At 37.1% G+C, this 14,446-nt stretch overlaps 2 protein-coding genes, 1 long non-coding RNA gene and 7 other non-coding genes across 10 annotated transcripts; 1 reads left to right on the top strand and 9 right to left on the bottom strand.

The window, feature by feature from the left end:
• The first annotated feature begins 52 nt into the window (after window positions 1-52).
• On the top strand, window positions 53-2,912 carry ppp1r11 (protein phosphatase 1, regulatory (inhibitor) subunit 11). Its single transcript, XM_056254487.1, has 3 exons — window positions 53-296; window positions 1,874-1,982; window positions 2,276-2,912. Exons 1-3 carry the CDS (start codon window positions 207-209, stop codon window positions 2,455-2,457), a joined length of 381 nt encoding a protein of 126 aa, XP_056110462.1. The 5' UTR covers window positions 53-206; the 3' UTR covers window positions 2,458-2,912.
• Window positions 2,913-4,431: 1,519 nt separating this feature from the next.
• cunh6orf47 (chromosome unknown C6orf47 homolog) lies at window positions 4,432-9,272 on the bottom strand. The gene is made up of 2 exons (XM_056254473.1): window positions 7,920-9,272; window positions 4,432-5,990 (listed from the first exon to the last, which is right to left on the bottom strand). Exon 1 carries the CDS (start codon window positions 8,896-8,898, stop codon window positions 7,948-7,950), a length of 951 nt encoding a protein of 316 aa, XP_056110448.1. The 5' UTR covers window positions 8,899-9,272; the 3' UTR covers window positions 4,432-5,990; window positions 7,920-7,947.
• Window positions 9,273-11,683: 2,411 nt separating this feature from the next.
• Window positions 11,684-12,290, bottom strand: LOC130087761 (uncharacterized). Its single transcript, XR_008807385.1, has 3 exons — window positions 12,277-12,290; window positions 12,021-12,063; window positions 11,684-11,934 (listed from the first exon to the last, which is right to left on the bottom strand). It is a non-coding gene; the product is annotated as an uncharacterized LOC130087761 (long non-coding RNA).
• LOC130088030 (small nucleolar RNA SNORD52) lies at window positions 11,760-11,826 on the bottom strand. Its single transcript, XR_008807425.1, has one exon. It is a non-coding gene; the product is annotated as a small nucleolar RNA SNORD52 (small nucleolar RNA).
• Window positions 12,132-12,198, bottom strand: LOC130088036 (small nucleolar RNA SNORD52). The gene has a single exon (XR_008807431.1). It is a non-coding gene; the product is annotated as a small nucleolar RNA SNORD52 (small nucleolar RNA).
• Window positions 12,291-12,408: 118 nt separating the features above from the next.
• LOC130088035 (small nucleolar RNA SNORD52) lies at window positions 12,409-12,475 on the bottom strand. The gene has a single exon (XR_008807430.1). It is a non-coding gene; the product is annotated as a small nucleolar RNA SNORD52 (small nucleolar RNA).
• A 220-nt stretch (window positions 12,476-12,695) lies between these two features.
• LOC130088034 (small nucleolar RNA SNORD52) lies at window positions 12,696-12,762 on the bottom strand. Its single transcript, XR_008807429.1, has one exon. It is a non-coding gene; the product is annotated as a small nucleolar RNA SNORD52 (small nucleolar RNA).
• Window positions 12,763-12,978: 216 nt separating this feature from the next.
• Window positions 12,979-13,045, bottom strand: LOC130088033 (small nucleolar RNA SNORD52). The gene has a single exon (XR_008807428.1). It is a non-coding gene; the product is annotated as a small nucleolar RNA SNORD52 (small nucleolar RNA).
• A 201-nt stretch (window positions 13,046-13,246) lies between these two features.
• On the bottom strand, window positions 13,247-13,313 carry LOC130088031 (small nucleolar RNA SNORD52). The gene has a single exon (XR_008807426.1). It is a non-coding gene; the product is annotated as a small nucleolar RNA SNORD52 (small nucleolar RNA).
• A 212-nt stretch (window positions 13,314-13,525) lies between these two features.
• Window positions 13,526-13,592, bottom strand: LOC130088032 (small nucleolar RNA SNORD52). The gene has a single exon (XR_008807427.1). It is a non-coding gene; the product is annotated as a small nucleolar RNA SNORD52 (small nucleolar RNA).
• Window positions 13,593-14,446: the final 854 nt, after the last annotated feature.

Raw genomic sequence — 14,446 nt, 5'->3', positions numbered from 1 at the left:
TTAGAATCTGGTCCGTCCGTAAATGCGTCCTTCCGAGGAGTGATTAGACTAGTGCAAATTCATCTCAGATGCATATAGCGTCTAGCTCGACATTTTGACACGACAACCAACAACTGAATATTTGTTTTCTAATATTCTCGAAATTGAGACCAGACTTTCATCGATCAAACGCCTCTGGGAAGGTTTATTCGGGTTTCATCAGTGCTATGGCGGAGGTCCAACGTAACGTTACAACGAGTGAGACGATAACGGAGACCGTTCAGGTTCAGACGGGCACACCGCCTCCACCGCAGCAGGTATCCTGCCCTATTTACTGTAGTAGACACCATCACTAACCACACTTGCACGGAATAATTCAGCTAAGAGCTGAGACCTCTTGTAATTAACTAAGTTAATCGTTTTATAGTTAGCATATCGACTATTAAATAGACTAGCCAGATACCAAGGCCTGTTTAGTAATCAACATGTTCAGCAGGGTTTATGTGCTCAACTGGTTTGGCAGTGTGTTATGATCTTAAATTAATCCCCATCGCAGCAAAAATACACCTGTTAATGTTCTAGCCTGTTATAGACCTTAGAAAACGGTACCATGGTAACCACCGTTTTCCGTTTAGTTACAACAACTTATGTTAACGTTACTGCCTTCAAAAATTATAGAAAGTAAAAAATTGTGAAAGCATTTTACAGCACTTAAGTTACTCAAAAAAAGTGCTGAAAATAGTACCAATTATAAAACCATAAAACAAACAAACAATAAACGTTACTGTAATACATTTTAAATAAAAGTTAGCTAAATCAAATAAGATATTTAAAAAAAACTTATTTTTCTACTAGTTGCCATGTTGCCAACATTTCTCATACAAAAAACCCTGAAATAATGAATAAAAACTAATATAAATGACAAAACGCATAACAAAATTACTGCAACTTTAAAATGAAAAGTATATAAAATATATAAAAAAAAATTTTTTTATATGAATAAAAACTATAATAGTGTCTCACTTGGTAGTAACTTACCATGGCACAGTTAAGTATCAATGGTTGTGCCATAGAGGCTATTATTTATAATTGTATTATTTGGATTCATAATTTATTTATTTATTTGTAATGAAAACTCCAATAATTTTTTTTGTCTTCATAATGTTTGACAAATAAAATATAGTTACAGGTTATACCACAATATTGAATGATTATAACCATATTTATATATACCATAATACATGGTATTCTACTACAGTAATTTAAAGAATACATGGTGTTGCTGTGGTGTATGTCTAACAGACCTTGGTTTAACCATGATGGTACTTGGTACATAGTAAGATCCCATGTTAATTGATTGTGTTTTTACAGTAGTAACACAAAGTAGTTTTATAGCAGAAACTATGGTTGCCGTGATAGATTTAGCTATCATCATGATCAAACCTATTATTGGTTGCGCATATTCGAAACAACATTTACTAATGTCACTAAGGGGCCATTTACTTTACACGACACCATTTTCAACTAAAAACGGAAACCTTTTAATGCTTTTTTGGCTGTTAATTTACACGACAACGCCATTTTGGGGGCCTGAAAATGGGATTCAAAGTGCACGTTTTTGAAAACGATACCATTATTGTCTCCATGTAAACTACAAAAATGTGAATTTGTGAAAACGGTGATGTCATGCCCATGCATATTACGTGTTCAGTCTATATGCGTGTAGTGTTTCTATTCAAAGTGTTATCGCCAACTACTGGCCTGACAGCAGAATACAGCATTTTTAATAGTTTTCGCTGATCCATGTGAGCAGGGATCGTTTTGACGACGTTGTTGAAAAACATTTCCGTTGTCGTGTAAACGTGCCCTAATAATCTCCATATGATTGTTTCAGGAGGGAAGAAGCTTGACCATCAAGCTCAGGAAAAGGAAGACGGAGAAGAAAGTGGAGTGGTCCAGTGACACGGTGGACAATGAACATCTGGGCCGGAGGTCTTCAAAGTGTGAGTCAGGGTTTATTAGTGTAGATCTGGTGGTCTGAATTATGGACGATCATTCAATCTGTTTATCTATTGAGAATTTCTTGTAAAACATCAAAATCTGTTTAATACTTGGAAAAATGGTGTAGGACAGGCAGATCTGGGTCATTTCAAGTCTGCTTTAAAATAGCTGACCTTAAAAATTGGGTTTAGAACGACCTGCGTCTGTTTAAAGCGGCAGATTGAATGTTTCATTTCTTGAAATAGAACGTCCTTTTTCCTGTCACTTTCTTCTAAAAACACTTTGATATCTCCAGGTTGCTGTATTTACGAGAAGCCACGACAGTTCGGCGAGTCTTCCTCGGAAAGTGAGGGGGATGACGAGGAAGGCTGCGGAAGTGCGCATTGTGTTCTGGGACATGGGAGAAGAGACAATGAACAGAGGGAGGGTGGTGGGACCACAGCGCCACCTAGTTCTGGGGGAACAAACCCTCGCTAGAAGTTAGCGGGAGAGTCGGTTTGGAGGGAAGGGTAACGGGCGGCACTACATTCATAATCCCTCATCCTCACTCACACTGAATTACATCACACCATCACTGGGTGTCAAAAGCTTTTTGATGAATGAAAGCTTGTAGAGCAATGCAATGTGATTTTGTTTTCCCCGTGGTCATTAGTGTGATGACTTGGGGAAGACTAAACCTTTTTTGCGATCTGAATGCTGCGGAAAATTGATATTTGTTGTACATATGACATTAGTTTTTATTTCTTTTTGTGAAATCTATAGTTATTTGTTTGTGTTTAACAACTTGATCTTACCAGTTATGTGTCCACAAACAATATTTTAATGAATTAAAAACCTTCAAATGTAATTCGGGAAGGTTATACCTCCGTGCGAATTTAAAAGGATTAAATGCAGTATAAAAAATTAATTTTATATCTTGCTGTGTCACATTTCTAGGAGCAGTATTTCTTCATATCACTTGATCACTTGAGGAAATTCAAGCGTAATGTGTTGTGTGCTATAGTGAATTTAAAAAATGACAGATTTCAGGAACTCAACCCTTTGAATATATTTACAGGGGCACATTAAATCACCTCCATTAGTTTTCACAAGTTTGATTGAGATTTAGTGGGGCTCCCCTCAGACAATCAGGCCAGTAAGAAACTCGGCATGTACATAAAAAGACATTAATGTGTTTAAAACGTAGTAAAGTGGACTGAAACTTTTAAATTCATTCTGAATGCGAGGTGAGAACGGGACCTTGATCATTACCCAAAACTAAAGTAAATTAAAAAGCAGCAGTGAAATTAAACAGTGGTATACTGATTTGAAAACACATAGATTTGGCAATTATCCTTTTTATTCTCATGTTTTACATGAAACCCAGGGGAGAATGTTTTGGTGTGTGTGATTGAGAAGATCACCCTGTGACATGCCTCATTTCATCCTGGTCACGATGGCTGCTTTTATTTAGCAGAAATTGGTATAAAATCCAGCTAAAAGTGGGAGAGGTGCATGCTGTCAGCATGATGTATAGTAGTTTGATTTGAGCTTTAAGGATTGATTATATGTGGTTGTGAAGAGCACGGGAAGGTGCATGACTGAATGCTGGCCAAGAACAAAATGCACATAGCATCATCTCTCCACCGATGTCAGATACAGTTTACAGTTGATTCCCATCAGGACCATCGCATCAGTCATCTGTATCCCAGCATTCACATGCATCTGTCGTCCCTTTACTGTGAACGCACCTGTATGTACATAGCAAAGGTCATAGAGTGGATTTAACATGAATAAACAGATGTTAAGTTATGTTCTTTATATCTATTAAATGCTTAACGGCAACCTGAATGTGTCGTCACTTTTTGACTCCCGTCCTGATTGTGTTGTACATTTATGTAATGATTCAGTTGAGGCATTATTAATAGATAATCTATTATTATTATATAATCAATTATTAATAGATTTTAGAAGCTTTGGTAAAACAGATTAAAGCAGTCATGTGTAAAATGACAAATCATAATTTTAATCTACATTAGCAGCATTGAATGGAGCTGTGGATCAATGTTGTTATTAACTAAAACTAATGATTAAAAAAAAAATGACGCACAAATGAAAACTAATTTAAATGAAAGCACTAATTCAAAATAAATAGCATAGAATGATACTAAAATAACACTGCTGTAGATTATTAGTTGGAATGGAGGTGCTCATTTGGATAATGTGTTCAAAATAAGGTAAATCCATAAACCCTAATATGTTGCTACTGTATTTTTAAGGTTTATTTCTGTTAATCACAGCAGCTGCTTTTTTACTGTAAATTTCGTAGTGGCACTTCCTGATCTCTTTCCTCTCTCTCTCCCTCACACATAATAAACAATAATATTAGAAATATAAGGGAACTTAATCTGAATATGTGACCACATCTGTGTCAGTTTATTGAAGAAAGTCACCATAGACATACTCCAGACATGAAATGTGGGAAAAGGAAGTTTATTTGAGCTGTAAGGACTATTAAAGACTCAGTGTGCAGCACTTAAGAGCTGTAAATGTAGATCTCTCTATCCCACAACACAACCTAGATACATCTATCCTTGAGCTGTAATCCATTTCACTCTACAGCAGACATTTCTATTCACAGCCGTCTGGTTTCAGCAGTGGCCCGCACTTCAATGGACTCGGAACTTACAAACATAAAAAAAACCACACACATTTTAAAGAACCTTCAAAGGTTACGTGGAAGGATTCTTCCATTGCTCAAGGTTGCAGTGAACCAACAAATCTAGCGCAACATTTTAATGCTTAAATAATTGACATGAACAACCAAGAAATTGATGAGCCAGTACCATAAAGAAGAAAAAAAAAAAGTCAACATAAGAAAAGCATTTCACAAGTTTTTCATTGTTCTATAGTGTCATGCATAGATAAAATGCTATTTTTGGAACACATTCAGGAGGAGAAAGCTATTGTTACAAGCGAGAGACACGTTTGTGCAACAAAGCATTATATATTAAGCTTTCAGTATGCAGTTGTGCAAAATTACTTCTATCATTACCCATAATTCCCTGTGAACTGGCCAAAGTACCAGATATCATGAGGCACAAAAGATATGATAATCAACTGAAACATAAATGAAGCAAATAAGAACGACAATACATTTGAAATCAATCAAAACATGCAGTTAATGCTGTAATGAAGCATACATAAATATATGTCAAACACAGTGGTTCTAATGACGTAAGGAAGTCTTAGATTTTACCAACAGGTTGAATGAATGAAAATGACACAAGAAGAGAAAAATGTAGTGCACAGGTTTGCTGTATGTAAAAGGTATTTTAAGCTATTCTTTCAAAATTTTGCGTCCAATTGCGTCCTTTGCAATTGCACTCAAAAAGTTCACCAAGATTGTCTGTGAGTGGACTAATGGGCTGAATAAAAGATGAGAGATATAATGAACTCAATCCATTACACGGAAGAACACATTACAGAAATGAACAGTCCAGAGACTCCGTTAGAGGCAACATCGAGCTACGAATAAAGTGACACATGCAGATTTGCATTACATACAGCGTGGAGTTGTAAAGGTGTCGATCACCATATAAAACCAATGTTTCGGTACAAACAACTAGTCGATTCACTGGATGAGCCTTCAGAATCATGCAATATTCCACCTAAAGTCTCAGTGAAATTCCCTGACAATCAATCATTGCTGGTTCTTCGGGTTTGTAGATGACTTCCTGTGCAGGCTGTCTTGTGGCAGATGTTGTTTGTTGTTTATCGCTGTGGCTGTAGATTCTAGTGTTTTACTCATTCACTTCTACTGCTGGTGTGCCATGTCAAAATTGTTTTGGGGAAAACTAAAAGTACATTTTAAAGTGAGGAAAAAAACTATTGGTGGAGAGAAAGATGTGCTGGTATATTTAGGGTGTTCTTCAATCGCTCAAGTTGGTGGAAGTTGTGGGTGGTCGATGTTGAAGTGGCTAAATCTTCATTGAGAGATCATGGTACTGGACTATCAGTATTTCAGCAACCTGTGGCAGAAACAGACACATGGTTAATGACAGTTGCATTATGCAATATGAGAATAGCCTGATGTTTGTGTGTTCTACTTAACTTGAAAGGAACCGTTAATTCAAAAATGAAAATCCTGCCATAATTTTCCCTGATGTCGAGCTTTGCTGGAGGGAATATCGATTTAAATTTTGGTCTGTCTGTTGCAACGTTATCGTATGACTTCAGAATACTTTAGATATATAAAATGAGTTGTATAGACTACTTTCATGATACTTGATGCTTTTTGAAAGGTGATTTTGCATACAAATTCATTGCAATTGTATGGCAAAGAAAAAACAGCACAGGCTTCATATTTTCTTTTTGTGTGAAACTCACACAGAAAGTAATTTGAGTTTGAAACAACATGAAGGTGATTCAATGATGAGATGGTTTTTGGGTGAACTATCCCTTATAGCCAAAGACAATGACAATTTATTATTTCTATCATGAAAACTATCAGAAGAGTTTATCATGGTAATTGATATGACAATGTTAATGTATTTGGTCTTGGTGGAAAAAATCTGCTACACTGCTGTTGTTGATTATTGCTTTTGTAGATTATAACTTGCTACTGCCAATACATATGCCGATACGCTGCTTTAAGACATGCTGCACAAATTGCATATATATATATATATATAAATTACCCATAGCAGATCTATACAGGTGGAGCTGGGGAAGGTGGAGGGTTTCAGAAGAACTCTTGAAAGCGTGCTGCAAACTGCTATAGTGAATGCTAACCTGCCATTTAAATGTTGAGAAGCAAGCTCATTGGGTGAACCAATCAGCTCGTGCCAAGTAGTTAATGCTTTGAATATCATCAGCTTGCGTTAAGGACCCATCAGCCTGCCATTTAAAGTTTCATAACAGAACTAGTCATTTACACCCCCATAAACAGTCTTTGTCTGGAATCATGCATTTTCAAAGATTGTCCTCCTCCCCCAGAGATCATATCAGCAGGGAATGATGTAAGGCTTAAAACCGCAAGCTGGTTTCACAGCTCTCTGAAAATGTCACGCTTGTTTTTCTCTGGTTGAAAAATATAAACCGCAACCCCCACAGCAAATGTTAGGACTATTTCTAAAAATCAAACTGTAATTCATAACTGGATGTTCTGTTGAAAATATGGGTGGTTCGCAGTGTTTTGCCAAGCAACTACTAAAGTGTCCTTAGTGGGTTTTAGTACATTGCGATGCGGTTGCTAGGGTGAATTATATGGGACGAAAAGGTGCCGGATTTACAGTAATTACGATATTTCGACTTGTAAAAAAAGTGAATGTCCTCGTAGAACTCGTAATTACAACTTGCAAACTCAGAATTTTCTAAGAGCTACTGCGACTTGTACAGCTTGACCACTGCAGATTCATTTTTGCCGTTGATAGTGTTGCGCATAATTCCAAGTCCGAGGACAGGAACAACTCAGAGTAGAACGTCACGGGTTGTCATCACATAATTACGACATGGCATGCCGTGAACACAGCAAAAATTGTAAGTTTAGAAATGAATGGTTTGAAAAAATTTAAAAAATGTAAATGAAAGTAATCAAAATGACGCTTACTGATTTTTTAGTTGTTTACCTGCATGTCACGTGACAATTAACCGAGATCAGAGAACTGTGAACATGCAAATGTGTTTTTGAAATATTAAATTAAAAAGGCAGTACAAGTAAATATTTTAGGCATCCCTGGTTTAGAGTGTTACAGCACACCTCTCCTTAACAAGCCTCAAGATTTGAGGTATATTTTGAGGTATAGCATAAATGATGCAGGATGCGTTATGCACCAAAGTTTAATACTTATGTTGCAGGTTTGTGATTAGTAGTGGATAGATTCATAAAATGCATAATTAGATAAAAGGAAAGCAAATCAAGAAAACAACAGATTCCATGGGCAAAAACAACTACTTACCCAGTTTTACCTGGCTTTTCCTAGGTCTTCAACTCATCTGTTTAACTCCATTTTTGCTTTCGTCAGTGGTCTGCTGTGGCTTATTCTGCTCCCATATGTCGACCTGTTCCTCCTCACCCTCTTTGACCTCATCGTCACCTTTCCCATCATCCCCCTCTGCCAAAGCCTCATTCTGCCGTACACTGACAGAGATGACCAGGGCTTGCACGATGCCATAGATCAAAGCAAACATCAGCAGGTACTCCTGTACTGCCCACAGCAGTCCGGCCATCCCGACAGATGCCACCAGAAACATGGCCATCCCATGGAGCCACAGCTTCAGGGCCCCCTGCACCCCCAGCACGTCCAAAATGATCTTGGTTGGAGGGGATACAGTACTCAGGAAGCCCACCACGAACAAATCAAAGAGGTGTCGGAGGAAATTAAAGCAAATGTTGTAGTGGTCAGGCACAATTTCCCCAGTCCACGAGCGAGAGAAGAAGCGGAATGCTGCTGATGGCTGCTGAGACAGCAGCGTGGGGGATGGCGGGGGTGTCCCGTAGTCTGATTCCCCGTCGACTTCATCACAGTCCCATGTACCTTCATTCCACCCGGCACATTTCTGCTGACGGAGCACGGTGGACGTCGACCACCGGGGCCAAAAGAAGTATCTGGATGGAAGCATTCTCCTCCACCAGCGTGAGGAGCTTTGGGCCGCTGCTTTCTCAGGCTCAACAGCAGGCCCCAACGCTCGAAGCTCTTCTACTTCCAAAGGCTTAAAACTCTCTTCGGTCTCCCAGAATTCCTCAGTGAGTGTCTTTTGGTCCTTTTTGGTATTCTCGCCCCTCCAAACCCAAGCAGTAAGTCCCCATAAACCCCATCTGCTTTCAATCTGACTGTCCATTGTTAATGGTTTCTCTGGTTTGGTCTTACTGCCCCAGAACGAGTATAGATTTGCTGGACTGACCCACCCCCAAACTCTCCCTACAACTGCTGTCATGTCCGCAGTTTCACTTTATAATGCACAAAGGAAAGAAAGAAAAAAAAAACCTATAACATGAATAAAGTGTCACTGTGTGAAAATGCTAATATGTTTAATGAATTGTTAATTAACTTTAGTATAAAGCAATAATTAAATTGCAAAAAACTATAGTATTAAGCAATAATGTGAACAGGTAGCTCTTAATCTAATGGCATAGCTATTAAAAAGTCAAAAACGACGGTTAGTGTCCCTTTAAGACAACATGTAAAGTTTTACAATGCCACACGTACAAGGCATCAAACAACGACACCTCAACCGACCTGTATTAAGGCGTGATTGTATTAGAGCAAATGAACCAGAACATAACTTACGGACCACACCCTTGCAAATTACTCGATGACAGGAAGAGAATTTAATTTTTAATTAAAATTAATAATAAAAACAAAAAATATCACTGTGGCAGTAGGGTTTCATACATTTTTTGCTCTACAAGTATTTTCCTCGGGCGAAACGGCGTCGGTTAGCATGTCTGAACAAGCCGATCGACTCTTTAAACAAAACTTTAAACGCTAAACTGTGTCGATGTCGAACGGCGAAACACTATCGACTGGATAATCAAACATAACGTTACCTCCGAAGTCAAATCTTTGATGTACAATAATAACTGACAGATAAGTTACATCTTCAGTACATCACAGTCGCTGCTCTGCTTCAGTTGCTAAAAACAGTTCAGATCACTTATCGATGCCAGCTTCACATTCCTGTTCACTACCGCCCTGCACAAACAGGCTCAAACATAAATGTTTCAAATAATAAATAATCGACAGAATGGGAAAATACAGTCCGGTGTAATTCCAAAAGATTTCCGGCGTTTTGACTGAGATAACGAAAAAAGAAATGCAATAAAAACTGACTGTGCACGAGCTGATTTAATGGACTATGGGAAGTGTGACTGACTCATTCCCGCGAACCGATTCTTTCAAATGGCTGATCAAAAATTAAATGATTCTCGTGGGATTTTTGATAGAAAAAAACGTCTCGATAAAACCATATAAATGCATGTATTGCTGTTCGTTACGAATCAGATAAAAGGGCATATAAATAGTATACTACTACTTTTACATTTATGCAATTAGGAGAGGGTTTTATTCAAAAAAAAGAAAGCAGCATTTTTTTTCCAGAGTGGCAACTATTTAAAGTGTACAATGACAGGTTTAAGAGATGTGTGCTATTATTATGCCTTTTCGAATCCGGAGTATCACACTACTTTTACTTCATATAGTAACAAATATGGACACATCTATCTATTGGTCAATTTAAGAATTTAACCAGTCTCTATCAAGCTGTTCTCAGGTCAAACAATGAGTTTCAAGATTCATTGAAAAGATCCGACTCAAAAGATTCGTTCACAAATATGGCGTCATGGTCATTACGCATTAGTACGTGAAGAACAAAAGCGGTTACATTGTCATCACTGACCCAATGACCTTCACTTTGGAGATGTATGGGAGTCCGTATAAACTGTTAAAGTATACTGTTTTTTAAAGCGTGCACGTTTATTTGTCGCAAAGTAGACTAGTCGCAAAAAATACATATGTAGTGATAGTCAAATATGATGAACGCCACAACTAAGAGAAACAACCCGTTTTCATAATAAAGGTCCTTTGTGATCCCGATCAAACAGCAGAATGGGGTTACATGAAGAAATCCGCAATTGTGTGATGTGCTTGAAAACTTCAAAAGACCCAAAGGCAAAACATCTCAGGCCTCTATACAAACTGATTATATCTCAAATTATTTATTTTTTAATCTGACTGCACAGATATTTCATAAATAACCAAATTCATACTTGAAAGGTTTGACCCATGATCTTAATATAAATTACAAAGTAATAGAAAGGAATCACTTGCGCCTCAGCCTAGCCAGTGCTCTCGGAACAGGACAACAATCTGAGAAAAAGGACCCAAGGTCTAACTAGGACCAAGGAGCAGGACCGGAGCACAGAACGTTTTAACATATTTATTAGTACAAAATGACCAACATTTTGACGCACATGCATCATCTTCCGAGTCTGACTTTGAAGACGCATGTGCGTCGAAATGTTGGTCATTTTGTACTAAATATATTAAAACGTTCTGTGCTCTGGTCCTGCTCCTTGGTCCTAGTTAGACCGTGGTTCCTTTTTCTCATAAATTACAAGGTGTTATAGGGTGTAAATTAGCTACATGGTATGAATGCTACTATACTATTAAAATGACTGTCAAACTATTTTTTACCCTTTATCCAGCAACATGAATACGGTGAGGCATAGAATTACATGCACAAAGATGGACATGCAACTAAAAAAACAACTTAATATCAAGCTGTAATTGATTTTTTTTGTTTTGTTTTAATGTAAATGTAAAACTCAATTTAGAAAATGCAGTTTACAAAGAACTGGAAAGTGAAAAACAAGCAGATACTAAAACTGTCCTTGGAAAAACAATAGCAATGAAACAATCGTTTCAACTGAAACACAATACAACAGAAGCTTGACATTGTCCTGCAGACCGGCAACAACTCCTCTGCCACGGCTAACTTCTGTCCTTTAAAGAAAACAACAAATGTATTAGATTACAAAAACAATAAAAAGTGTATCAGTTATCTGTCAGTGTTTCAGTGCGCCGCGAGAAAGTTACTTCATTGACTTTCAGTGGAACCGAACTACGCACTCATCATTAACACAAGCTATAACCAAAGATAGGTTTACTGGACCAGTACTTACGGGTCGGCACATTCACATGCATATACCCATCTTTGGCACCACATCAACCTAAGAGAAAAAGCCAAAGTAAATCAGGAGTTCTTCATTACAAATACATGTTTATAATCAAAAGCTGTGCTCAGAGAAATGTAAAGAGCTTCATGTTGTCATCAGAGACTCTAGTCTATTGAATCATCATTGCACATCACTAATAAAAGATCAGCTCTGTTAGGATAACACCACCAACCTTTATAGAATCATGGACTCAAGACGTTAACGTCTACGTTGGCTTAAAATCCTTAGTTGAAAACCTTGAAAATAGAAAAAAATGTTAGAACTCATGGGCCACACTTGCAAAGTCATGGCTCATGGGAATAAGAAATTAGTTCTTTCTTACTGGTCGTCTACTGTTGACATGAACCATCCTGTTGGGATCCAACCTGTAAAAATAACTTGGACATTAGGGACATTCAAGCCACTTCTATTCAATCACAAGCTGTACTCCATGTGTTCAGTGTATTATAAAGAGCTTCATGGGTAAATCAGAGACTCTAGTCTAATGATTCATCATTACATGCAATAATGGACAATATGCTTTCCTTTGAAAAGAAAGATTAATTGTTAGAGGTTTTCATTGGCATAAACTTTCTTACCCATTGGATGTAAACTGTTGACATCGGCTACCTGGCAACATCGGTTTCTCCCATCCAACCTACAAAAAAAAACAAAAAAAACATTTAGGAACATTCAAGCCACTTCTATTCAGTCACAAGTTTTACTGCATGTGTTCAGTGTATTATAAAGAGCTTCATGGGTAAATCAGAGACTCTAGTCTAATGATTCATCATTACATGCAATAATGAGCATTAGGACAATATGCTTTCCTTTGAAAAGAAAGGCTAATTGTTAGAGGTTCTCATTGGCATAACCAATTTCTTACCCATTGGTTGGGTAACTGTTGACATCAGCTACCTGGCAACATTTGTTTCTCCCATCCAACCTAAAAAAAAAAAAAAATTAACATTTAGGAACATTCAAGCCACTTCTATTCAATCACAAGCTGTACTGCATGTGTTCAGTGTATTATAAAGAGCTTCATGGGTAAATCAGAGACTCTAGTCTAATGATTCATCATTACATGCAATAATGAGCATTAGGACAATATGCTTTCCTTTGAAAAGAAAGACTAACTATTAGAGGTTTTCACAGGCATAAATTATTTCTTACCCATTGGATATAAACGGTTGACATCAGGTACCTGGCAATGTCAGTTTCTCCCACCCAACCTAAAAAAATGATTTTAACATTTAGGAACATTCAAGCCACTTCTATTCAATCACAAGCTGTACTGCATGTGTTCAGTGTATTATAAAGAGCTTCATGGGTAAATCAGAGACTCTAGTCTAATGATTCATCATTACATGCAATAATGGACAATATGCTTTCCTTTGAAAAGAAAGATTAATTGTTAGAGGTTTTAATTGGCATAAACTTTCTTACCCATTGGATGTAAACTGTTGACATCAGCTACCTGGCAACATCGGTTTCGCCCATCCAACCTACAAAAAAAAACATTTAGGAACATTCAAGCCACTTCTATTCAATCACAAGTTTTACTGCATGTGTTCAGTGCATTATAAAGAGCTTCATGGGTAAATCAGAGACTCTAGTCTAATGATTCATCATTACATGCAATAATTAATGGACTATATGCTTTCCTTTGAAATGAAAGACTAATTGTTAGAGGTTTTCACAGGCATAAATTATTTCTTACCCATTGGATATAAACGGTTGACATCAGGTACCTGGCAATGTCGGTTTCTCCCACCAAACCTAAAAAAAATATTTTAACATTTAGGAAAATTCAAGTCACTTTTACTCAATCACAAGCTGTACTGCATGTGTTCAGTGTATTATAAAGAGCTTCATGGATAAATCAGAGACTCTAGTCTAATGATTCATCATTACATGCAATAATGGACAACAGGGGTTTTCAATCTTTTAAATGCTACGGACGGACCACCAAATATGATCATCATACAATTTAAAAGGCAAATATATATTTAGATGTATAAAAGACCCAAATTATTTTCAACCGTTACATTTTAATCATTTTTTTTAAATTATTAATTTTAGTTCGAAACATTTTTATAATTATTTTGATTACTATTATTTATTTTTACACTGCTTTTCTCTTAACTCTTCCACGGACTCCAGTTTGAAAACCCCTGAAAGAAAATGAAAATGTTGTAGTATCATACTCACAACGAAATTCTAGCAACTTCGGTCCATTTCTTTGCAATTTGTTTCTCGGCTCTAACATGACAATATTCAGGATTAGTAAACATTTACAAACAATGAACAATATTCTCAAGTCATATTCGATAAAGCTGGTCTATGGACTAAAAGTATCTATCTGCGACCACGAGGGCGAGGCCATAAGCGCCTAATCTTTTTGCAGGTCTTTGTTTAGCGTTAACGAACGGGCTGTCGGCGTTCCACAACGAATTTAAACTGATGGGCTAAACTGTGTTTTTCGTATTTAGCACAAAACAAAGTCCGTTTATCACTACCTCTAATACTGCAACCAGACTGCAACCAACATCCGCAGAATGACACAAGGATCGCGCAACGTCCACGCAAGGAAATTTAAGAGGGTCCTAATGATGCTGCAGGCAGGGTAGTAAAATATCTGCCTGAATGAAAATGTGAGCACATTTTCCTGCATGAAATTTTAAACATATTTCTTATTATTGTTCTTCGTCTTTTTTTATTTTACAAATTAAATTTTAAAGATATTATGCATGCAGTTTTTTATGACTT

This window comes from Rhinichthys klamathensis, unplaced genomic scaffold (genome assembly GCF_029890125.1).
Source record: "Rhinichthys klamathensis goyatoka isolate OS25496 unplaced genomic scaffold, OSU_Roscu_1.1 h1tg000111l_1, whole genome shotgun sequence".
NCBI lineage: Eukaryota > Metazoa > Chordata > Actinopteri > Cypriniformes > Leuciscidae > Rhinichthys > Rhinichthys klamathensis.
Note: the sequence above shows the minus strand (reverse complement) of the source record. Positions and strands in the feature narration are given on the sequence as shown.